The 26,142-nt window shown below is 33.4% G+C and overlaps 1 protein-coding gene across 2 annotated transcripts in view; it reads left to right on the forward strand.

Moving 5' to 3' along the window:
* SNTG1 (syntrophin gamma 1) overlaps window positions 1-26,142 on the forward strand; it is a 795,508-nt gene that overhangs the window by 661,748 nt on the left and 107,618 nt on the right. For both annotated transcript variants that reach the window (XM_028518478.2, XM_028518479.2), the window contains 2 exons: window positions 18,126-18,242; window positions 20,400-20,471. In XM_028518478.2, the coding sequence (XP_028374279.1) occupies window positions 18,126-18,242; window positions 20,400-20,471 (189 nt within the window). The remainder of the gene's footprint in view (window positions 1-18,125; window positions 18,243-20,399; window positions 20,472-26,142) is intronic.

A 26,142-nucleotide genomic window follows, 5' to 3' on the forward strand; every position in this document is an offset into this window, starting at 1 on the left:
GTGGAGTGTTTTGTTTTTGTTTTTGGATCATTAAATTTCTTAGGTACTGTTATTCTTTCATTGTAGATTTTAGAATATTTTAATCTCTCTACCAAAATGAGTTTGAAAATTTGCTTAAGAAGTTGATTTAGCAATACAAAAAATATTAAAAACTTAAGTAATATTCATTTGTGGCACACACTGGCCAGCAGAATCTGTGTGTTGTGACTGAAGATGAGAATAAATGCACAAGCTACAGCAATCCTGTGGAGAAAAAGGGAACGGCATGGCAACTTTCTCAAGGGGAGAGTGCTTCTAAGTGCCTCGACCACTCTCTCAAGAGGAGAGCATCCCGACCCTTGGCTAGACAAGCTTTTATTGTTTATCTTGGGTTTTACATCAAAGAAGGATTTATTATCTGTTACATAGAATATTATTGTCTAAATTTTAGGTACAATCAAGAAAATGAAAATAACATGCAGAGTGGAAAGGTGATGAGCTGATGAGCTCTGTCCTTGGGAGAATTCACACAGGCTTTGGAAATTACCTTGAAGATAGATAATATACATTTGTTGTTTTAGACCAAGGTGATGGAGTTTTAGCAAGAGCAAGTTGTAATAGTCTGTATGAATTTTCTAGGCCTGATTCCCATGGGAAAACTCGATTTGAAGGTCTGGCTCCTGCCTACCACCTTGCTTCTGTAGGTTTTCCATACAGAACTGAGTCACATTTGCCAAACCAAAACAAGTCAGTCCCCTACATACATTAATTACTTTGACTCATGAAAATATTAGCTGTATGAGGAATGCATTTAGACATTCCATATTGTGCAGTGAAAATATTTCCACAATTAGCCCTTCAATACTTCTTTCCATATGGAAAGAAGATATAGGAATGTACATGCTCTGCTATTGCTGTAAATAAACGTTCTGAGCTCCTAGCAATCACTATCACTCACTCAAACAGCTTTCACTTCTCTCTCCTTGAATCACTGCTTTCCCCTCCACTGAGTTTTTCTTATGACTACTCCATTCTCTGCTCAATTTTAGAGCAAACCTCATTAAAAGAGAGAGACTACACATTCAATGTGTTCACTTAGTCTCCATATATTCTCTCTTGAGCCCAACCCAATAACAATTTACTCCAAGGTTACAAATGAACACTGTCCTGCTACATAAATGATCAATTCTCAGTCCTCATTGTAACTGCATCATCAGTGCCATTAGACCCAGTTGATCATCCTCTTTACACTTGTCTCATGACATCAACATTGCTTGTTGTTTTCTCCTCTTTTCTGTCACTCCTATCATCTGCTGCTCCAAGACTCTGTCTTTGAGCTCTTTCCCTCTTCCATATATATTTATCCAGTTTCAAGGCTGCAGTTTCAGTCTTAAATTGACAAATCAACATTCTATACAAGAATACTTGACCATTTCTAAGAACTCCATAATGCTTTAACAAATTTGTCTCTTTGAAATAATCATAGCCTTAAAATATGCAATACCACCATCTAGATTTTTCCCTCCAATGCTGATTTTTCTCAAAACATTTTCCATCTCATAATGGTCATTTCCATTCTTCTGGATATAAAGGTTGAAAATCTTGTATCATCTTTAACTTCACTTTTTCTTTCATACCATATGTTGAAATTCAATTTTCAGAATGTATTCTGAGTCCAACAACTTCCTAAAAATCTCCTCTGCTGCCAATCTTTCCTAAACTTCTATTGTCTTTTCCTTACGGCTTCTTTGCTTCTTTTTTCACTTCTTTTTAATTGAGTGATATTGCTTCCTGCTCTGACATAAATCAGATTTTATCTCTTTATTCAAATCCTCCAATGACTTACCATCTCACACAGAGCAAAGGCCAGAGTTCTTACAATGGCATACGAGTCTGCAAATCTTAGGTCACATTCCATTCTATCTCACCATCAACTCTCCTCTCTAAATCATTTTTCTCTGACTATCTCAGGCCTCACAATCCTCCCCAAATAGTCCTCTCAGGATCTTGCATTACAGTATTTACCTTTGTTAGTGCCCCTGCCTTAATTCCCTTCCTCCAAATAGATAGATATATGGACAACTTTCACTTCTGTTAAGTCTGTACTAAAATGTTCCCTACGTGAGACTTTATGCAATTTCATCTAAAATTTCAGACACTTTGCAATACTTCCTATCTTCCTTTCCCTGTGTGTTTCTTTTTTTAAGCTTTTTTTTTTCCTTATGACTTCTGTATTCCTCTTTTTTTTAAATTTTAATTGTGTTTTTCCATTACCATTTAACCTTCTATATACACCCCACTCACAATCACCACACTGTTGTCCATGTCCATGAATCCTTTCTCCTCTTTGCTCAATCCCTCTGCCCTCTTACGTCCCCCAACATCTTAGCTGTCATCCTGCTCTCTATCCATGAGTCTATCTCTATTTAGCTTGTTAGTTCACTTTGTTCATTAGATTCTACATATGGGTGAAATTATATGGTATTTGTCTTTTTCTGACTGGCTTATTTAACTTAGCATAATGTTCTCTAGGTCCATCCATACTGCTGCAAAGGGTAAAATTTTCTTCTTTTTTTTATGGTCAAGTGGAATTCCATTGTGTAAATGTCTCATAGTTGTTTTATCCACTCATCTACTTATCCAGTAGTTTAGTCCACTCATATGAACACTTGGGCTATGCCCATATCTTAGCAATTGTGAATAACACTGCAGTGAATATGGGGTGCTTATATTCTTTCAAATTAGTGTTTTGGGTTTCCTCAGATATATTCCCAGAAGTGGGGTCATTGGGTAAAAGGCAGATCCATTTTTAATTTTGAGGTATCCCCATATTGCTTTCCACAATAAACCATTTTCCCTAGGATTTCTATATTTAATATAGCTATATTTTACTTCTTTTTTTATTCTCAATCACCCAAAGGAGAATCTAAATTATGTTATTACATTATATTTAATTTACTGCCATATCCCCAATGTTTATAACAGTGGTTTGAATTAATTACTGTAAATTTTGTCTCAGTGAGGAGGAAAAATGTTCAGGTTACCAATCATCTGAAAATGTTATCTCTATATGCAGAGAGCTTAGATGCCATTATATTTGCAATATCTCTTTGCCAAACAACAACAAAAATCTTACATTTTACTATTTAGCTGTGAGTCAATATGGCCTAGAATTATTTGTCAGAAAGTGATCAATATAAAATGAACAGTGTATTTCAGATAACACTGACACATGTTGCCAGAAAATAGCTATCATATTTCTTATCAGCACACTTGGCCCCTGCTGCCAAGGCTACCTGCCTTTTTGTGCTGACAGTGGTGTCTCTTTTTTCTTTCCTGATTGTCACTCTCCAATGCACTCTGGCAAAGTGTCAAGCTGCTTAATTTCCATATCTTGAAAAATGCCTTTATAGCCAACCCTTTGTGGTGACAAATCAGAGTAATTGCCATGGTCCTCCATTTGAGGAGCTTTGTGCTGCTGAAGTAATTGCTGGCTCAGCAGTGGTTTTCAGGGAAGCAGCTGGCAAGAGGGAAAGGAGATGGTTTTCTACAGCTGATATAAAAATGACAATGGGTTCATTTGTAAATGTATAATCAACCTTGTACCCTTCTACTAAAAGTGAAGATTACTTTCTGCTTGTACCAGAGCTCTTAGGGAATATTTAGCTCATTTTGTAACTTCTCTTCCATTTTTAACTCTCTTAAATTCATTTTATCAAGATTTTTGTTAGAGAAACATTAACGCAGCAAAAATCTTTTTATGCATTTATATTAGTGTGTGGCCATTCTATAACTCAAGTTCAGGGGTCCACAGAAAGGTTTCTCTCCAAGAGGTAGAGGAGCTGACATTATGGGAAAACACCAGTGAGGTACACAGTGGTAGCAGTGACCACATACTGTCATCTGTATAGGCATGTTTTTTTGTCAGAAATCTCCGGTTAACATTATCAAAAGCAGACAAAGGGATTTGTTTGATACTGTTGATGTGACTGTCTAAATGAATGGGAATCTAGGTATTTGGATGTTATCACATCTCCTCCCCTTTGATTTAAGGACTTGAGATTGATTCTGAAATTCTATAATTTGAGGAATACTGTGAGATGAGAGTACCACCAAACAAAGACTTCTTGGCAAATAATTTAATTGTTTTAATTATCTTGCTTTTTGTAGATATTTTAGATTGATGTGGCTTTGAGAAACACCTGTTACTCCCCTATAATTTTAGTTGCAACATTAAACTTCCGCCAATCATCTGTGTATATGCACACATACACGCACATGTGCACATACACACACACAATGAGGTAGAAAAATGGTCTGTTTCACTATAGAAATACAATTGATGGTTATGATAATTCTGTATACAGTGATTATTAATTAAGTTAATTCTGTGCTCCTCTTTTCAGCTGTATATAAACTTCTGGCAAATCCTTATATTGCATTGCAGTTTAAGTCATTCTGTCTTCATTTCTAGATATGTGTTTTATTATTTCACAATTTCCAGTTATCTGCTATAATTTATTACCTAGTCATCTAAATTTTGAATATACATTGAGCAAAGTACTAATTTTAAAATTTGGGTCTCAAACCTCCAAAATCTGAATCTACAATGTGTTTTTTCCCTCTATTTTCTTTTAATCTCTTGCTATTCTGAATATATTTATTTTTGTCTCCTCATATGGCTTCTAAATAATGGTTAAAAAATAGACAGTGCTTGTAAAATTATGGATCCAATTTGAGGATCAGAATGATCTTATCTTGCTTCAAGAGGAATTATTTTTAATTTATCAAAATAAAATCAGAAGTACAGTTTAACTAGTCACTGTCAGTGTAAGAGGGTGCAGTCAGGGGGCTCCCAAAAGAAGGATTTGTAATGGGGTCCAGAACTCAGGGTGTCCAGGGAATATTAAAAATATGGGATGTGCTCACCCCCACAAGTCTGAGCTGGGGGATGGGATACATGGAGCAGGGCCATTGGGTTGTTTTGCATAGCAACAGCTTTGCAGATAACCTCTAGAACAGTCATTTGACATATCTATAACCTTTAACTGGTTTCACGGATATGTTAAATAGCTATGGCCATACTTTGAGTCAGGGAGAAGGGAGTGACTTCCACCCAAGATGTAACTGGGAGGCAACTCCCCCTGGTTACAGAGCCTGTGTGAGAGCTTGGAGATGATTGACTCCACACCACTGAGCCACACTTACTATAGCAGCCCAGAAAAGCTGGAAAATGCAGGAGTGCTGACAAGTGTAGCCAATTGTGGGAGGAGTCAGAAATGGGGCTGCAGAGGAAGATTAGCACTGGGATTTAAACCCAGGCGGCAGCCATGACAAGAATCACCACACAGCTTTGGCAGGGGAGAATCACGTGGTTTTTGGTCTCCCTTTGCCACACAGCTTAGGAAGCTGGAAAGCAAGATGTAGCAGTGATGCAGAGCTTTCTCTTAGCAGTTCGGAAGAATGCAGGAGAGATGCTGCAGGAAGGAAAGGGGTGAAAGGACTCTTGCTGGTGGGCCATGAGAAGGTGCCATGTGGTTTTGGAATAAGAACTGGAGATCCTGAAGACACAGCTAATGGTGCTGGGAACCAAGGGAGGCCTACCACCTGAGCACAGATTACTGGGAAGAAGTGGGGGCTGCCTGAGCCATGGACTTCTATTTATTTTCCTGAAATACAGTACCCCAGACTGGGCAAAGGGGGAAAGGAAAGATTGTGTGTTTGTGGATGTTTTAAGGGACTTTGGAATTTTGATGAAGGCATTAAGTCATTACTCTTAAGTCTGTATAACTTGAATAATTCCTTTCCTTTTCACCAGTCTCTAACATGGAGAGTTATAATTCTGTGGCAAGGGGCAAAGTGAACCCAGTACAGGGGGGCCCCAGGAGAAGGAGGACCCATTTGGTAACATTGTGTGACCCCTTCTCTGGTGGCCAATCAGGGGAAATCATGGGAGACCACATGTGCAGTAGCTTTAAAGTAATACATTTACTTGTACATGCACAGTAAAAGCCTGCCAAAACTAGCCAGGAAGGATCCACCCTGTAAGAATAGAATCCCTCCAGCCTGTGAGGTTAATCTCTGCTTGGAGTTGGCCTACTCCCACACTTTCTTCTATAAACTCTGGGTATTCAGTTCAATTCTTTGTCCCAATCACCAAGAACCTGGTTACCTGTGCCCACCTGTGACATCAGGACTGAGTGTTTGTGAACTAGGCTACAGTCTTTATGATGTGTAGTTTATTACTCATTTATTTTTACTTATATGTTGCATCCTGCTGAGTTTTTCTGTTGGAGAGCTCTGAAATTGAACATGAGTTGCATTCACCTTTGAATCTGCTGAGATTCACTCTGTCAACTCCTCTGCAGCTAGTTTACAGTGGACAAATGCCATGATGGAGGTGGCACTGATGTTGACTCAAATCTCTGCACATTACCTTCCATTAGGACCTAGGCTGTTTCTGTGTTCCTTGGTTACATTACAATACCCCCTTTTTAAAAAATACCATAATATTTAATCACATTTTTTGTGGTGGCATTAGTTAATAAAATTATGGTTTTCAAGTGTTTCTATGATACATCAGTTTTATATTGGATTGTATGCCCACCACCCGAAATTGTTCTTCCATCACCATATACTTCCTTCACTCTTTACCATCTCACACTCCACTTTCCTATGGTTACCACCATATCATTGTCTGTGTCTATGAGTTTTTGTTTTTCTTGTTTGTTCATTTGTTGCTTTCTGTTTTATATCCCCCATATGAGTTAACTCATATGATTCTTGGCTTTTCCTGTCTGGCTTATTTTGCTTAACATGATATTTTCAATATCTACTCATGTTGTCTCAAATAGCAATATTTCATCTTCTCTTATGGCTGAGTAATAGTCCATTGTATATATGTGGCACATCTTCATTATCCAATCCTCTATCAAAGGACACTTTCATTGTTTCCATGTCTTAGCCACTGTGGATAATACTACAATGAACATAGGGAAGGATATATCTTTGCAAATAAATGTTTCCTTCTAAAATGTTTTTATCTTCTTTATGAAATGTCTGTTTTATTTCAGCCAAATCTTCGACAAGCTTGTATCCCATTGTTTCTTTTGGAAATACCCTGCTTATCAAGAATATATCATTTCTTTTTCATTTTTAAATACTAGAATAATTTCATTATGGTTTCTTTTATCATAAGTAAAACAAACAAAAATTATTCTCAATAATTCACAGCATTAACAGATGTTAGGAGTATAACATAATTCGATGGTTTACTCCCTGATTTTAGGATGAGTATGTTCAAAATTAAGGAAACATTAACATCAGTTTGATGATTTGTTAAATCACAGAGTGCTGGGCCCCAGTACCAAGGTTTCTGATTCAGTAGTCTGGGATATAACATGAGAGTTTGCATTTTAGACAAGTTTCTAGGTGATACTGATGCTGACAGATCAAGGACCGAAGAACCACACTATCACAGGAAGATTAGATAAGTGTTCTGTCTTCACTTTGGCTAACAAACTTAGAGCCAAACTTGTTGGCATATGTTAATAAATTCAAAGGATTTAGAGTGCTATCATTATTTTCCTGCAAGAATGTACCATTTACTTCAGTTTGTTACTTATTATAAATATATTGTTACATGCTATATTGCATCTTTTTAAGTAACCCTCTCTCCCATTTGCCCCTCCAAAACCTAAGGATGCATATATAAAAAAATCACTATTAAATCTTGACAATCCCAATAAAAATCTCAGCAAGTTACTTTGTGTAAATCTATAAACTGAATCTAAAGTTTATATGGAAAGGCAAAAGACCCAGAGTGGCCAACATAATGTTTTAATTAATTTGGAGAACTGAAACTACTAGACTTTAAATCTTACTATAAAGTTATATTAAATAAGATATGTGGTATTGACAAAAGAATAGAGACACAGGTCAATGTTACAGAATAGAGAAACCAGAAATAAACCCACACAATTATTCATTAATCTTTAACAAGAGAATAAAAGCAATACAATAGAGAAAAGATAGCCTTATAAACAAAAGGTGTTGTAAAAACTGGGTATTTACTTGCAAAAAAAAATCTAATCATACGCCTGACTTTCTTCACAAAAATTAACTAAAAATATAGATTGCAGACTAAAATGTAAAATCCTAAACTATAAAACTTCCAGAAGATAACACAGGAAAAAGTGTAAATTACCCTGGATAAGTTGATAACATTTTAGATGCAGCACCTAAAGCATGATCTATGAAAAAATTATTAAGTTAGACTTCATTCAAAATAAAAACAAACAAAACCTCTTTGTTTGGCAAAAGACAGTATCAATAGAAAAAGAAAACAAGCCAAATATTGTGAAAAATATTTGTAAAACACATCTCTGATAAAGGACTGTTATCTGATATATGCAAAGAACTCTTGAAACTTAAGGGTAAGAACACAAATAACTCAATTAAAAATGAGCAAAATCCATAAATAGACATCTCACCTTAGAAGGTGTGCAGATAACAAATAAACATGAAAGCATGTTCCACATGATATGTCATCAGGGAAATGCAAATGAGATACAGTGTGATACAATTACACACCGTTTAGAATGGCCAAAGCCTAGTACACTAACAACATCAAATGCTGGTGTTGTTGCGGAGCAAGAGGAACTTTTATAGTTGGCCGGTGGGAACAGAAAATATAGAGCCACTTTCGAGGATGGTTTGGTGGTTTCTTAATGAACTAAGTATACTTTTATCATACATTTGGTAATCATTTTTTTAATTTTCTTTTTTAAATGTATTTTGTTGATTATGCTATTACAGTTGTCGATTTTTTTCCTCTTTATTCCCCTCTGCCCTGCACCCCTGCCACCCACATTCTGCCCTCTTAGTTCATGTCCATGGGTCATGCAAATGGCTTCTACATTTCCTATACTATTCTTCACCTCCCCTTGTCTATTTTGTAACTATCATTTATGGTACTTATTCCCTGTACCTTTCCTTCCACTCTTCCCCTCCCCTCCCTGCTGATCAGCCTCCATGTGATCTCTGTTTTTGTGATTCTATTGTTATTCTAGTTGTTCACTTAGTTTTTTGTTTTTGTTTTATTTTTCCTTAGGATTGGTTATTAATGGTTGTGAGTTTGTTGTCATTTTACTATTTGTATTTTTTATCTTCTTTTTCTTAGATAAGCCCCTTTAACATTTCATATAATAAGGGCTTGGTGATGATGAACTCCTTCTCTATGCTTTTAACCTAAATGAGTTGAAAATCTATATCCACACAAAAACCTGCCCACGAATGTTTATAGCATATTTATTTATAATTACTAAAACTTGGTAGCACCCAAAGTAGTGTTCTGTAGGTGAATGTATACATAAAATGTGTTACATCTGAAGATGAAATACTTGTTCAGTGCTCAAAAGAAATGTAGAACCAAGCCATGAAAAGACATAGAGGAATCTTAAATGTACATTATTAAGTAAAGGAAGTCAATGTGAAAAGCTACAGACTGTATCATCTCAACAATATGTCATTCTGGAAAAAGTTAAATTGTAAAGATAGTTAAAAATCTGTGGTTGCTAAGGATTAAGGAGAGAAAAATAAATTGATGCATAGATGATTTTTAAGACAGTGAAATTATTTTGTATGATATCATCATGGTGGATACATGCCAATATATTAAAAAAAAACTATACCATGTGTAACACCAAGAGTGAACCATAACTCAGTATTGAATTTGGGTGATACTCACCTGTCAATGTAGGATCATTAGTAGTAGAAAATGTATCACTCTTTTGGGAGATGCTAATAATAGAAAATCACACAAGCTATGTATGTATGGGTGCAGGAGTTCTATGTGAAATATCTGTATCTTCCATTCAGTTCTGTACTGAACCTAAAATTGCTCGAAAGTAAAATACATTTTAGATGACATTGGGTGTATTCAGGGTGGTATGGCAATAGACATAAAATATATTTTAAAAGGTAGAATATATTTAAAATATAATAAATTTTTAAATAATAGAACATATAATAGATGTTATGAAGAAAGTGCTTTACATAGGAGCCATGTTTTTATATAATTACACCAGTAGTTTAAAATAGCCAAGTTTGCCCATATCAAAACCACTGTGAGATATCATATCATACTTGTTAGAATGGCTATCATCAAAAGGGAGATAACAATGTTGGTGAGAATATAAAGAAAAGGAAACCCTTGTACACTGGTGGTGAGATTCTAAATTTGTTTAGCCACTGTGTGAAGCAGTATAGAGGTTCCTTTAAAAGTTAAAAATAAAACTGCCATATAATCCACCAATCCTACTTCTAAGTATGTATCCAAAGGAAATGAAAACTGCCAATCCGTGAATATGAGGTATCTTTTTAACTATTTCTTATTTAATTTCCTTCACTAATGTTTTATAATTTTCAGTGTACAAGTTTTTCATCTTTTTGATTAAGTGTATTACTTAATATTTTATGATTATTGCTACTGTTGTGAATGAGATGTTTTCTTAATTTCATTTTTGGACAAAAGGAAAAAATATAAGGAAAATCTTATTGACACTAGTCTGGGCAACATATTTTTAGATATGATACCAAAAACATAGTCAACAAAGTAAAAAATAGGCATGTGGGATTGAATCAATATAAAAGCTTCTGCACAGCAAAGAAAAAAAAACAGAGTGAAAAAACCTCTGGAGTAGGAAAAAATATTTGCAAATCATATATTTAGTAAAGTGTTAATATCCAAAATATATAAAGGACTAAAATAACAACAACAAAAAATGACCCAACTAAAAAATTGGCAAAGGACCAGAATAGATATTTCTCAAAAGAAGATATACAATTAGCCAATAGGTATATGAAAAGATATTCACCATCATTAAAACATCAGGGACATGCAAATCAAAGCCACAAGGAATATTACCTTATACCTGTTGGTGGGAATGTAAATCGGTATAGCCACTATGGAAAACAGTATGGAGATTTCTCAAAAAATTAAAAATAAAATTACCATATGATCCAGCAATCCCAATTCAGGATGTATACCATAAGAAAATAAAATCAATACTTCTAAGAGATATCTGTATTTCATTTTTATTGCAGTATTATTATTCAGGATAGCCAAGATATAAAAAATGAATTGTGTCCATTGACATATGAATGGGTAAGGAAATTACACAAATATTTTTCAGTTTTAAAAAAGGAAATTTTGTCATTTGGGACAACACGGATAAACTTGAAAGACATTATGCTAAGTAAAATAAGCCAGATAAAACAAGACAAATACTCTATGATCTCATGTTTATATGGAATTATATTAAAAAAACAAATTGATCAAAGCAAAGTAAATGGTAGCTGCCAGGGGCTTGAAGGATGAAGGAAATGGGGATGTTGGTCAGAGTGTACAAAGGTTCAGTAATGCAGAATAAATGAAGCTATGAAGTTCTAATGCACAGAATGATGACTATAGTTACTAATACTGTAGTGGGTTCTTGAAATGTAGAAGAGTTGATGCTAACTATGTGAGGTGACTGAGATGTTAAGTAGGTTGATTATGGGAATTATTTCACAATGAATACATATATCAAAACATCATCTGGTTTTTTTTTTTACATTTTAAGAAACTACCAATCTTTTCCAAAGTAGTTGTACTACCTAATAATCCTTCCAATAGTGCATGCATGAGAATTGTACTTCCAGCAGGTACTCCCCAACCCATGGTATGGCAGGTTAGTCATTTTAATTTGGGCTATTCTAATAGGTGTGTAGTGGTATCTCACTGTGGATTTAATTTGTGTTTCCCTAATACTAGTGGTGATTATCTGTTTATATGCTTATTTGCCATTTGTGTCTCCCCTTGGGTAAAGTGTCTGTTCAAATATTTTGCACATTTTAAAATTGTATTGCTTTGTATCCCATTGAGAGGTTTTTTTTGTTGTTGTTTTGTTTTGTTTTGTTTTGTTTTGTTTTTTTAGAGAGATAGGGAGAGAAAAAAGTAAAAAAAAAAAAAGAAAAGAGAAAACTAACTAAAAGCCCCTTGCTGACTTTGAACCCACCAAGCTGGTTCTATTGGTCTTACTGGATGTTGCAGGTGGAGCAGGGCTGGGCTGTTTTTTTATTTTTGTTTTTTTCTTTGCCTTTCCTGTGGTTCTGCTTGGGCTCCAATATTCACAAGTGTCCGACCTCAAGCCCAAGCCCTCACAGTGCTGTGTGATCCCTACTGTCCATATGCTCCAGGCTGGCACATTTAATCCACCTCTTTGTGCCACCCTTTGCTTAGTCCCTGTGGTGCACCCCTCCTCCTTCTTTGCTGGTCTGGGCACTGCGCATGTGCAAAGCCCCTTCAGGGCAGTTTAGCTCCTCTATTAAATTAAGTCCTCTCTGGGGACTGCTGCCCCTCTGAGCCCCAGAAATTAACAACAGTGTTCAGAGGGGAGGAGGGAGAAGGATAATAGGGGAAAACAAAGGTCCATCAAGGAATAAGTATAACGGACACATAGACAAAACCAAAAGGGGTAGGTTCGAGAGTAGGAGTCAGGGATGGGTAGGGTGGGTGGCCAAGGTGGGGTGAAAATGGAGACAACTGTACTTGAATAACAATAAAAAAAGAGAGAAAATATATATACTTCTATCCCTTTACAGGAAATGTTTACCCTGAACTATAAAATTGACAAACAAAGAAAAAAGAAAATAATTTTTTAGAGAAGGGGTAAGGGAGAGAGAAAGAAAAACATCACCTTTAAACCTAAAATATATACAATTTTTATTTGCCAAGTATGTCTCAATAAAGCTAGCAGCATTTCATTTGTGAACACTTAAGTTGAATATATTGCATAAGTTGAATAGCCAAATTTTTCTTCATGAAATGTGTCATTAATATGCTTATCTGCCTCTTTTTATTTCATGTTATTGTTATTTCCTCATTTTAAAATCTTTGTTTTTTTTAATATTTGGGATACTCAGTAATATTATTTATTTATTTAAGATTTTATTTATTTATTTTTTTAGAGAGGGAAGGGTGGGAGAGGGAGAGAGAGAGAGAGAGAGTGAGAGAGAGAGAGAGAGAGAAACATCAATGTGCTGTTGCTGGGGGTTATGGCCTGCAACCCAGGCATGTACCCTGGCTGGGAATCGAACCTGGGACACTTTGGTTCCCAGCCCGCGCTCAATCCACTGATCTACGCCAGCCAGGGCTATTTTTTAACATAAAGATTGAGAAACTCACAAACTCTATAGCTTTTTATTTTAAAATTATTTTATATTTTTATACACAAATTTAAGTTAAAATAAAATGATTTTTTTCTGAAATCTACCATTTTTTTTCACATAACATTGGGTAAAATCTTAAAATTATGATTGATTTTTAATGTTGGTAGTGAATATTCTTGTATTGTTTCTGATCTTAAGGGGATACTTTCAACAATTAACCATTAAGTGAAGTGATGCAGTCATAGTTTTTATATAAATATCTTTAGTTAGATTAAGAAGTTTTATTTCTATTTTTAGAGTCTTTGTTATGAATAGTGGGATTTCATTAAGAGTTTTTCTGCATTTTTAGAGATTTTACTAATTTTTAAAATATTTTTATTGTTCATTTGCAGTTTGCATTTAAAACTATTTTTATTAGTTTCAGGTGTACATCAGAGTGGCTAGACAATTTTAATCCTTCATTCTGCTTATGTGGGAAATTATATTGATGCTTTTAAATGTCACTAGATTTATTTGATTGATATATTTACATCTTTTGTATTTAAAATTATGAAATGTAAATTTTCTTTTTCATCTGTCAGTTTCGCTGTTTAAGGTCATGTTGGCCTCACAAACTGTGATGTGGAGTGACCATTCTGTTATTCTCTTTTTTGAGGACTTTACAAATATTTGGTTTATTTTTTCTTAACTGTTAAGTAGAGAGAGCACTAAATTTTCTTTTTGAGATATTTTAAATTACAGATCAAATTGCTTAAATAACTACAAGATTGCTCATTTTAAAAATTTCTTCCTGCATCCGTCCTGATATTTTTCTAGGAATTAATATATTTCATTAAAATTTAAAATTTAATTTGAAAAATTTTGTTTATGATATCATTTTAAATGATTATAATGTCCAAGTAACTTTGTGGATATTAGTAACTTTGACTTCTGACAGGAGCATTCATATTATAAAATATCTATTAAATAATATTTTTGATCTTGATGAATATCTACTATACATTTCTATTTTATTAATGACTACATCTAATACTTTATTTTTCTTTCACTTTGTTTTTGGAGCTCTCTCTCTCACTCTTTCTTTCTAAACTTGTCTTTTTCTCTCATCTTTTAATATTGGATTGGCCAAAAAGTTCATTCATTTTTTCCTTAAAGTAAAAGACACATTTTTCATTTTCGACAATTACTTTATTGATTTGAATATTTTGAGTATGTTGTTTATCTCCCACTATTGGCTTCTAGTGGTTAGAGGACAGGGATGCTGCTAAACATCTTCCAATTCATAAGACAGCCCACAAAGAATTATTTGGCAAAAATGTCAATAGTACCAAGAAACTTCCCAAACCACTTTTGACACATTCACTCTGTCACAGCACTTTCTCCATACTCTGTACAAATCGATTTTTTCATTTCAGCTGCATTTTCACCATTCTTCAAATTATATAACACACCCAAGATGTTGTGTATCTTCTTCAATCTTCAATATTAAAATAACTGCAAAAAATTACCAATTTTGATGTTTTTAATGCATGCTGATATAAGAACTGTGCAATAACAATTTTTTTGAATTAAGTTAAAGACAACCAAGCACTAAATGTACTTTTTGCCCAACCCAATATTTCCTAATTACTTGATTGAATTTCCCAAATTATTGACTCAACGATTTTCAAATACATACACATAGATTAAAATGATAAGACTAACCATTGCTGAATCAAGTTTGCTGACAAATTTCCCTTGTCATTTAATTCAAGCTTTTTTTTTAACTTCCTTTGTGATTTTTCTTTGACCTGTGGATATTTATTACTTAATTTCTAAATATTTGGAGCTAGGTATTATAGTTATCTTTAAATATTGCTCTCAAATTTAATTCTATTGATATTTAGGACATAGCACGTTATTATATGATAAAACTTATTTGAGACTACCTTTATCACCAAAAAACATAATGATTTCTTTCAGTTTCCAGTAAACTTTTAAAAAAAGTGTACTCAGGTTTTGCTGTGTCTCTTGTAAATGTCAATTAGGCAAATTTTATTAATTATATTGTTTAAAATTTGCACAATTTGATGGATTTTTTACTCTTATTTGATTATTTATGTATTGAATTGTACTAAACTCTCCTTCCATGATTATCAATTTGTTCATTTATTTTGTTGCTGTTCTGACATTTTGTTATTTATAGCTTTTAAATTTAGGTTATCAGATACATGAAATGTAAGCATTACAATGAATGTTTTAGATTTGACACTGCATCATTATGAAAGTTTCCTCTTTATTTCTAGTAATAATTCTTGCCTTAAGTCTACATTTTCTAATATTGCTAGGCCAGTTTATTTTTGTTTGCAGTTTTTTGGTATAATTTTTTCATTTTTTCTTTACAAACTTTCTATTACCTTAGATGTGCCTTATACAAACAAAATATAGGGTTTGTGCATGTGTGCTAGTGAAAAAGCCTATAGAACACAATTATTCTATTTATATATAGTATGATTATTACCATATTTTGGTTATATTTTATAACCTTAATACATATTATATGTTTATCGTAACATTTTTTATATATTATACTGTTTTATTAGTTGTTTCCTTTTATTTCTTTTACATTTTCTTTTGAATAAGTATTGTTTAGTATTTGTGTTTTTTCCCATTTATTGTGAAGTTTTATAATTTTCACTAAGTCATCTTTCCCTTCGTACTTTTAATAATTTTTAAATATATAGTTTTATTTTCTAACATGATAAATATTAAAAACATAACCATATTATAAAAGAACCAAGGTATTCGAGAATGCAATTCCAAAGGTTCAGAACTCCTGCTTACTTTTTTATACATTTTGGCAAAGAGATTACTTTAGGGATTATCATTACCACTGAAATAGTTCTTTAGATATTACAAAATGTAGACTACTAAATCATAATGTTAAATATTACATAATTTTCCCATTCAGTGCAGGACCTTATATATCTTAACTAAAACTGTGTGCTACTGAATTTTAATGATTGTGTCATTCTAAAATTATTAATAAATTTACACAAATATTTTCAAACCTTTGTCTACTTTTTCTCTCTGAAGCATTTGATTTTTTCTTTAGTGCTTATTTTTGAATGCTAAATCAACATGTTACAGAAGTATAAATTTTCATCTTCAACTTAACAGAGAATTTTGCTCTGGATGGGGTTCTGGGATGGCAGTTATTATTCCATACCCTGATGTTTATGTTCCACAATATTTTGCATCATATTGTTTCTGTTGAGAATTCAGTTATCAGTCTAACTGTACTTTCTGCAAATATGTGGTGGAAAATATATTCTCCCAGGTGTCTCTACCACATAGACTGAGGTAAGAGATAAATGACATAAATACATTTTAAGAATGTAATACTCATTTAATAAATATGTGTGTACATGTTTGACCTTCACTGCAAAGAATTGATGGGAAGATGAGTAACTGTATAATTTTTTTTGGAAATTGATCCATGTAAATTTAAGAGCTAGAAGGAAAAGAGTTGTCACTGTCATTCGATATACGAATAACACTTGAACAAACTTGACTCATTTACATCTTGGTGACTAAACCAAGAGAGGCACAGGGGAGATGTAGTACACCACACTTGTGGTAATATCATCAAGTATCTCTCTTTGACTTATCTCCTTACCCATTTGAATATTTTATCCTGGTATCACATTCCCAGATAATAAAATTTCACTATGGAAAATAGGTGGTATAAGTCATTCAATTCTATAACAAATAAATATTTTCTTACTATAAAGGGTATAAAGTGGGAGATACAGTTCATGTCAATTTGGATTGCAAAAACAAATAAACACTAGATAAGTGCTGTTGGAAACAGATTATAAATTAGTATTATTATTTTGTTTGTTTTTTTGTTTTGCCAATATTTTAATATTAAAATTATCTAAAGCTTTACATATGTTTACATTAGTGTCATTTAAAGGAAAATTCCTTGTTTTCTAAAATTTTCTTCATAGGATGAACACAGATTTTTAAAAATATATTTTATTGATTATGCTATTATAGTTCTCCCATTTCCCCTCCTTTATTCCCCTTCACCCTGCAGACTATTTCCCACATGCATTCCACCCTTTAGTTCATGTCTATTTGTTGTAAATATAAGTTCTTTGGCTTCTACATTTCCTAGATCATTCTTAACCTCCCTCTGTCTATTTTCTACCTATCATTTATGCTACTTATTCCCTGTACCTTCTCCCCCTTCCTACTCCTCCACCTCCCCAGCTAATAACCCTCATGTGATCTCCATTTCTGTGATTCTGTTCCTGTTCTAGTAGGTTGCTTAGTTTGTTTTGTCTTTGTGTTTTTTAGGCTCAGTTGTTGACAGTTGTGAGATTGTTGTCATTTTACTATTCGTAATTTTGATTATCTTCTTTTTCTTAGATAAGTCCCTTTAACATTTCATATAATAAGGGCTTCATGATGATTAACTCCTTTAACTTGATCTTGCCCGATCTGCCAGCTGAAGCCTTATCCCACCAGGTCCTCCAGCCACCGCCTTGCCTTAAGTGTTCTACCCTGGCTACCAGTCTCTGCCCCACATACCAATCTGGATGAATGTTTCTCCTTTAACTCCTCGGTTGTCTGTCTTCTCTACAGTTCAATTTTCTGTCAGTTCTGTGTTTTTGTTTTTGTTTTTAAATTTGATGTCCTTCCTTTGTTTGTGTGACGAGGCACAGTGTGTCTACCTATGCCTCTATCTTGGCCAGAAGTGGATCCAGATTATAAATTATTATGAGTGGCTCAAATATATGTATTGAAGCTAAAATTGGTTAATGTGCTTTTGCTTCAATTAATGTGATAAATTTATTAGAGTTAAAATATTACAAGATATGAAAAATACACATAATATATCTGATATGAGACTTTATTGTCAGTAATTATATTCAATTTCCCTACAGATAGTCTACATGGGCTGGTGTGAAGTACGGGAACAGGACTCTCTTCAAGATTGTGCATACTCTCCAATATTTCTGGCTCTGAGGGGATCCTGTCTTTACAAGTTTCTAGCACCCCCAGTAAGTGTTTTTGTCAAACACATTTATTTTTCCCATATTTTCACAACAGAGTGACATGAACTTAATAACAGCAAATTGCATGTTACTAATATATTTTGAAAATAAGATACAGAAAAAAGGAAAGATACAGAAAAATAGAAAACAGTCCAAATACTTTAGAATATTTAGTGTCTAGCAGAAGTAATGTCTGCTTAAGTGTGGTTTGTAAGGTAATAATATGAAAATAATAATTTATACTTTTAATTTGAACATTTCATCTAAAATGTCATGTGATATGCTTTAGTGTGACATTATATTACAGAATTACATGCTTATGATTTTGTAATAAAATATTTTGTGATAAAAAGGGGAGTTATTTGTGCCAGAGCCCGTATTTCACTAATTATGTAAATTCTGGCATTAAACACTATTTCATAACCCTTGAAAAATCTAGAAATCTTCTACTTAGGCATTTATGACAGTCCAAATATGTTGATATGGCCCAGGTTTGTCTATATACTAAAGCAATAGTATTTTGATATTCTATATGCAAGTCATTGGGCTTTGTACTAAATATATATGGGTATCTATTGAATCTAATGTCTTGCTTTTTAAAAGATATACCTTACACAATAGTAGATTCTTGATAAATATTTATTGAAAATAAATATAAAATGCCAGACCACTCACTTACAGGTCTAAAAATGGATTAGATCTTGGACTTATGTCTGTACTTGCTGCTATTTTGAATGTCTGTCTATACAAATTTCTAAACATTAGGTAGGCAGGTAAAAAGCTATTAATATTTATAGTTTTACACATTACTACTCTGAATAATTTCTTATGCCTGGATAGATATATGGCTTAAACTTCAATAAGTGAAACAACTTCATTGTAGTGTTTTATATCATTATAATTTTCTAAAATATCCACATCTTAAAATGACTTCTAACATAAATTATGTCATTTTTAAAAATTAAAGGTAGAACTGTCTAATATTTTTATTTGGAGGTAACTAGTGATAAACATATAATATTTATATATAAAGAATATATACATTATTTAAAATATATAAAGATCTTGGGCAAATGGAGCTTGTTGCATATAATATGAAATATTTGCTTGAGGCAGCCACTAGCCAGCAGTGACTGTGAATGCTGCAGCTGCTCATGATATGAGAAAATATACACTCAGACTAACGAGTCCTGTGGAGGAATAGGAATGGCATGGCCACACTCTTTAGTGGAGAGCACCCTGAGTGGCCACCTGAGTAGGCTTTTATTAAGAATACAGATATAGTTTGTTGATTACAGTCTGGCAGGGAAGATCAAAAGGAATAGATATCTTTCAAAGGGCTGACAGAGCTCACACTGAGATTTTGGGCTGAGATTTGGGGGTTTTATCACTTAAAAGGCTACAGGACCTAAAAGGTTAGTTTCATTTCCTGCCCATGTCTTCATATTTTAATTCAAGAGCATCCTCCAGCAAGCAGGTCTCACAGGATCTTGCATATCCTATGCCTCAGGTCTAATTACTCCGAGGGTCCACCGACTCTGGTCTGGACTGCACCACCCCTGTTATTTCCGCAGACCTGAGTCAGGCAGAGGAGACAAAGGCAGCCAGGAGACTTGGATTTCTCACAGCCAGAACAAGGACTCAGGCTTTGTCAAAGCTGAGGGGGCAGGGGTCGATATCCATCACCCCCTCATTTCCACAGCCCCCTGAGTCTCTTCCCTGGGGCCTCCACATGATCATGCCTGTCTCAGATGATTTCCCCCTTGGGGAATCTTATCCATCATTGGCTAACTGATAAAACATTGGGGGCCAGGGAAGGAGCAGAAGCAGCGCTCCTGCCAGGGAGATAAGTTTGTCTCCTTAGTAGCTCCTGGTCTGGAGGTCTCTCACTCAGCCTTAGCCACAGGGGGTTATAGCTTCCTGAGACCAGGCAGGGTGGATCCCAACATTTGCTGAAAGAGGAAGAGAAATGGTGATAAAACTTAGAAGAGGGGAAACCACAAAACTCTGCATGAACTTTTATGAGTGTAACTTCACAACTGAGAGACTATATAGTACATGTGATGGGTTCCCTTATGCACCATAGTATATAAATCACAAGAAAGTAGAATAAGAGCTATCTTAGATAAAACAAATAACATATTAGTTTCTCATCTTTTAAAGGTGACAACGTGGGATTGGACTCGAGCAGAGAAAACATTTTCAGTTTATGAGATTATGTGCAAGATTCTCAAGGTATGACTAATAAGTAAATATTGTAATGGTTTTTTCCTTAGCAAACAGTTCTGAGGTCATAAGTAACTGTTCATGGCTCTAGGATCATAAGTCACTCTTGAGAAGAAATGATGAATGAATGTAAGAGAAATATAAGATAAATACACATGAAAGGTTTTATATGTACATATATATGGCAGAGAAATGTGTTGGTACCCTTACAGTGGCTCACAAAATTTTTAAGCAGATTCTGTAGCCCCTCAGTCTGGGGAAAGAATAAAGGGCCATGTGATAGAAATCCACTGAGGAAGAAGGAGAAAGTTAAATTTGAAATTGCTGAATTTAAACCTTAATTATTATCATAGTTTTCTGCTGAATAAAGTGCAGGGAAAAAAGATTTGGATAAAACTTGGTTTAGAAAATATAGAAAATATAAAAGTATATTTAAAGAAAGGTTTGTTTTTCTTTTTAATTCTTGGTGAGGCTATCATTCTGAGTATGCAAAACAATATACAATGTTTAATAAATTATATGTCTGTGCTATACATAAAATTGTTGAGATAGATAATCATCAAGAATTCTTTAAAATTCCAAATGGTTTCTCTAGTCATTTTTATTAATTAAAAATGATAATATTTTATAAGACCTTAATAATAATCTATATTCAATTTGTACTCTAGGGTCTGTGGACTTGGAAGTACTAGAGATTGATTATTATTCCTTGTTAGAGTTGATCTCGTTTGTGTAATCAAGAACTAAGTTCCTTGTATTTTATGTCAATTCTTTCCCTTCCAGTCAAAGATTCAGTAAAGTAGAAAATGCTGGAACATTTGAAACATAATTAAATGTATCAAATGTGTCTGAAAGCAGAGACAAAGAAAAATGATTACCTCAAAAGTGTTCATAATTTTTCCCTGTAGAAAAAAATCTAGATTAAATTTGACATTTGCACTAACACAGAGCTAAATAAAAATATAGGTCATTGCTTGCTCATCACTGTGCATGGATTTAGTTGTAGCGTGGGACTAATGGTGGAAGAACAATTTTGCCATACTTGAATTTATTGTTAGTAAAAAAGCTCTGGAAACTTCTAAAAGATGTACAAGTATCTGAAGAAAAAAGAGACCGCATTCAACTCCAGTTATCTGAAATAATTTCAAAATGGCTAATAAAATAGCTTTCTAATTGAATTGTTAGCAAGAAAAAAAAAAGAAACACTAGTGTAATTAGAAAGAAAGAATAGAGAAAGACTGAAGGGAGGGAGGAAGGAATGGAGGGAAAAAGAGAACCCTGAAGAGAGGAAAAATAGAGAGAGAGAGAAACCCAGAAACTACCCTAACAAATCAGTGATTTTTATCCATCCCCTTATCATACTTAAATATAACTTTTCATACAATAATATAACTTTCATGTCTAATATGTATTTCTATATTCTTATTTAGATTTATTTTCAAACACTAAGTAACTAGTGTGATCTTTGTAAACTTCTACTTAAAAAAAGGTTTGAAACATTTAAAACATTTACATTTTAAAACATGTAAAGACACGTACTTTAATAAGGACAATTTTAAAGGAGACAATAGGAATGATTTCTGCTTCCTATAAAAACTTTTATTTTTTATTTTTTGCAAAATTAGGATTATATGGCTTGTAATCTGATTTTATGTAAAAAGTATTTTGAATTTAAAATCTAGAATAATATTCTTCTAGAAGTTCTGTGGTTTCTTTTCTGGAAGTTGTTATCTGTCCAATTATTTGCCCATATTTATTTAGTAGTTTAGATACTTCCTCACTCTATCAGACATATCTAAACATATCATTTTTTGATATTTAATAGGTAAACCTTGATTATTACTATATATCAGGTAATCTGCTAGACACTTGCTATGGCTGGAAAGAAAAGGCAGACAAAATGTGTACTGTCATTGACCTTACATTTTATTAGGGTGACAGTGAGTTTAGGTAAATATAAGAGAACAAAAAATAGAAGTAAAGAATTGATCTTTGCCCACAGACTATTATTATATAACCTTCAAGTAATTTCCTTTAATATAAATTCCAAGGTTAGGAATTTGGGGGTGGAAAATATTTTAATATACTGATAATGTTTATATATCTAGATTGCCTTCAGAAAAATCCATACCAGTATATACTACTATCATGAGTATCTGGAAATGCCTAAATATATGCATTCCACTGAAATTAAAATCAGAGTACTTCTCATTTCATTTTCCTATATAAAATTTGCCTTAAGCGTATTAATTGTTTTCAAAAGTATTTACATAGGTTAATGAGTGCTGGAGATAAATATTTTTGACATTGAATAAGACATCAATCTACTCTCACTTATATGTAAATAAGAAATGTTTCTATTATTATTTAATAAAACACTATTATTCTATGCTTTATGGATTTACAGTTGACATACAGAATTATGCATTGAAGATTTTCTTTCTGAAAAGAGTATTTTATATAGCATGAAAACAGAGGAGTAGATATAAAACACAGTGCTAGATGAACTGTTTTCCCACATGCATATCAGTGCCCAAAGGATCGTTAATCTGATAAATCTAGTCTCAGATATTTGGGTTTGGGTGGCAAATCTCAAATGGAGCTTCTAGTAATCAGCCAACTACCACTGTGAAGTAGAAGTTTCCTTCAAGTTGTGTGAGTTGTACACTTCTTTCCCCAGAAAAGGATGCTTTAAATAAAGCAAATTTAAAAGCACAATTAGGTAATCTGAATCACAGAATATCTCACCTGGAACCACTAATTGGGAAAACCCTCTGTAATAACAAAAATGAAGAAATAATCATTATACAGTAAATACAGCTCATATATATATGTCAGTTATTGGTCTAAGCCTTATGTAATCATCTATTTAACCATTACAACACTGTTATGTTATGAGAAAGTTATTATTCCTATTTTGCATATATGAATATTGAGGCAAAAAATATAAGTAAATAGCTCAAGAAAATATAACTAGTAAATGTCAGAGCTAAGGATTTAAATCTTGCAATCCAGCTAAAAAATATGTGCTTTTACACATTATACTATATTGCCCCTTTCTGTCTCACACTACAAGCATTCATAGATTGAAAGATGAGAATAAGAAACTTGGCCTGGTACTGATGAGAGATAATCCTTTTATAAAAAGATATGACAATATCCTTTGTAAATGTATTAGTGTAAACTTTACTTTCTTCATATTTTCAATGAGGTTAACTAAGCACACATAGCTTAATGTAAAGATTCATTAATTAATTTGTGAATGATTTTTTTCTTTATTGATTCATATTATAAATGTTTAAGTACTCCCCAGGTGCCAAACACTCCACTAGGTATTAGAGATTTAATGCATCTGTATGGGGAACTTAAGCTAACAAAAAGCCTAGCAGTAAAGGAATTTAGGAAAGGCATTGTGGAGCAGGCCTTAAATAAACTTAAAATCTAAATGATTGAAGGATACAACAGATGAAGATGTGTTTGGGTTGGGGACGGAATTTAGTGAGTGGGAATGAGAAAAAAAGCTTTCTGGGCATAGGATGCCATGTGTAAACTTGCCAAGGTGTATAAAGAAGTGTGCATTTAAACAAAAATAAAGTACTCATCTTGGCTATAGATTGCTTGGGTATAAGGTTTGTGTTAATGTTTGTGTGGGGGAAAGCTGTTAGAAGAAAATAATAAGGAATATGAACCTTATCTGAAGAAAAAAAGAGATCCACTGAAGTATTTCAAGCATGAGGAGTGACAGAGATTGCCTTTTTAAAAAAAGGTCTGCGAGGTCCAATGTGAGATGTGACTGGAGGGGTCGTAGAGGGGCATACCAAGGGCTGCTGCAAAGATACAGGTCAGAGATGATATGTTCAAAACAAGGCTGGAGAAGTGTGGGAAAGAGGAGAGGACTTGAGCAGACAATTACATAAAGGCCCATGGTCAGTCACCACACACATTTCTACAGAGGCCAGCACTATGACACTGCTTTTGTTTTCCTGCTTACCTGAGATCTAACTTTCTAACATGTCACTAGAGCCGAATGTAATTGGAAAAAGACACATTATGTTTTGAACTCTAGGCTAAACTTCAAAAGCCTTTAATTCTGCCTCATAGTCATGCTATATTTTAAAAGTCCATCCTCTTGCCTAATGTACCAAAACCTATGTTAAACTTACTCTCATTTTATAAAAATTAATATACACTTCTCACTGTTACTCTTAGGTGATGATTTTATTTTCTGCTAATAAACTAGCACAGCACTGCAAATATCCATTGTAGCCTTGTCCTGATAGATGACCCCTTGCTCTCACCTGAGGCCAGGAATTCCCATTGTAATAGATCTTGTCCACTCTGACATTCCAGAAACATCAACATTTTTATCCTGGCAACCTTCAGTGCATAGGTTATGCCCAAACCTCATCCCAGAGTTCTAATATTCAACAGTATACACAGCTATGTACTGACATGTCAAATAGAAATTTAAGATGTTAAACATCTAAAATTTATGACTGAAGAATTAGAGAAGAATATGAAACAACATGAAGGCTAGAGAAGAAAGAAAGAAAACTAAAATTTTGTTAATTTTTACAGAACCTAAAAGAAGGAGGGATAGTCAACAGATACATAAGATAGAAAAGTCCATTCTCTCTAGATAATAGACTGATAGCACACTAAGTCTCAGCATTGGGTACACTTACTATTAGAAGCTTTTGGGTGCCAATCAGGAGGGATGCATCCAGATGTTGGGAAACCTATCTTTTTTTTTTAAATATTGAAGCCTAATTAGATTTCTTAAATTTTCAAAATTAGAAGTATAATATTAGTCTCAAAAGTGAATATTTAGAATGAGAAAAAAAATCACAGTACCAAATAATTTTAAAAGTGGACAAATACCACAAAATTGTTAAATTTATAAAAAGTCCATTGCATTTTTAATCATTGTATAACACAACTTTATAGTATTGTATGCCCCTATGTTTTGGGGGAACTGTGTATTCTTTGATCATTTCTTCAAATGATTGACATGAAATATTTAAAGTGATGAAAAGCAGCACTCTACAACCAAAACTACTCTATTCATAAATGCTATAATTTAAAGTTAAATGAGAAATAAATAGATTTTCAGAAAAGAAAAATCTAAAGGAGTTTATTACCAGTAATCCAGTATTACAAAAAAATGTAAAAGGGTCTTTAAAAGAGGAGAACAAAGAGAATCATAGATATAAAATATGAAATGGTAATAAATACAAATTTATCAATAATAATTTTAAATGTAAGTCACTTTAAATGCTCCAGTCACAAGACATGGGGTAGCTGAATGGATAAGAAAATAAGGCCCACACATATACTTTCTACAAGAGAATCACATTGGATGGAAAGATACACACAGATTAAAAGTAAAAGGATGATAAAAGAAATGTCATGCAATTGGAAATAAAGCTGCTGTATCAATATTTATGTCAGGCAAATAGACTTTAAAACAAGGCTATAATGAGACAAATAAATACATTATAATAAGTAGGTCCATCCAACAAGAAGATATAATGCTTCTAAATATTTATGCACCTAACATAAGAACACCTAAATGTGTAAAGCAAATCTTGTACATAAAGGGAGAGATTGGCAATAATGCAGTCAGAGTAGTGGATTTTAAAAGCTGTCAACATCAATGGATACATCAATCAAAAAAATC

This window comes from Phyllostomus discolor, chromosome 7 (genome assembly GCF_004126475.2).
Source record: "Phyllostomus discolor isolate MPI-MPIP mPhyDis1 chromosome 7, mPhyDis1.pri.v3, whole genome shotgun sequence".
Lineage (NCBI taxonomy): Eukaryota > Metazoa > Chordata > Mammalia > Chiroptera > Phyllostomidae > Phyllostomus > Phyllostomus discolor.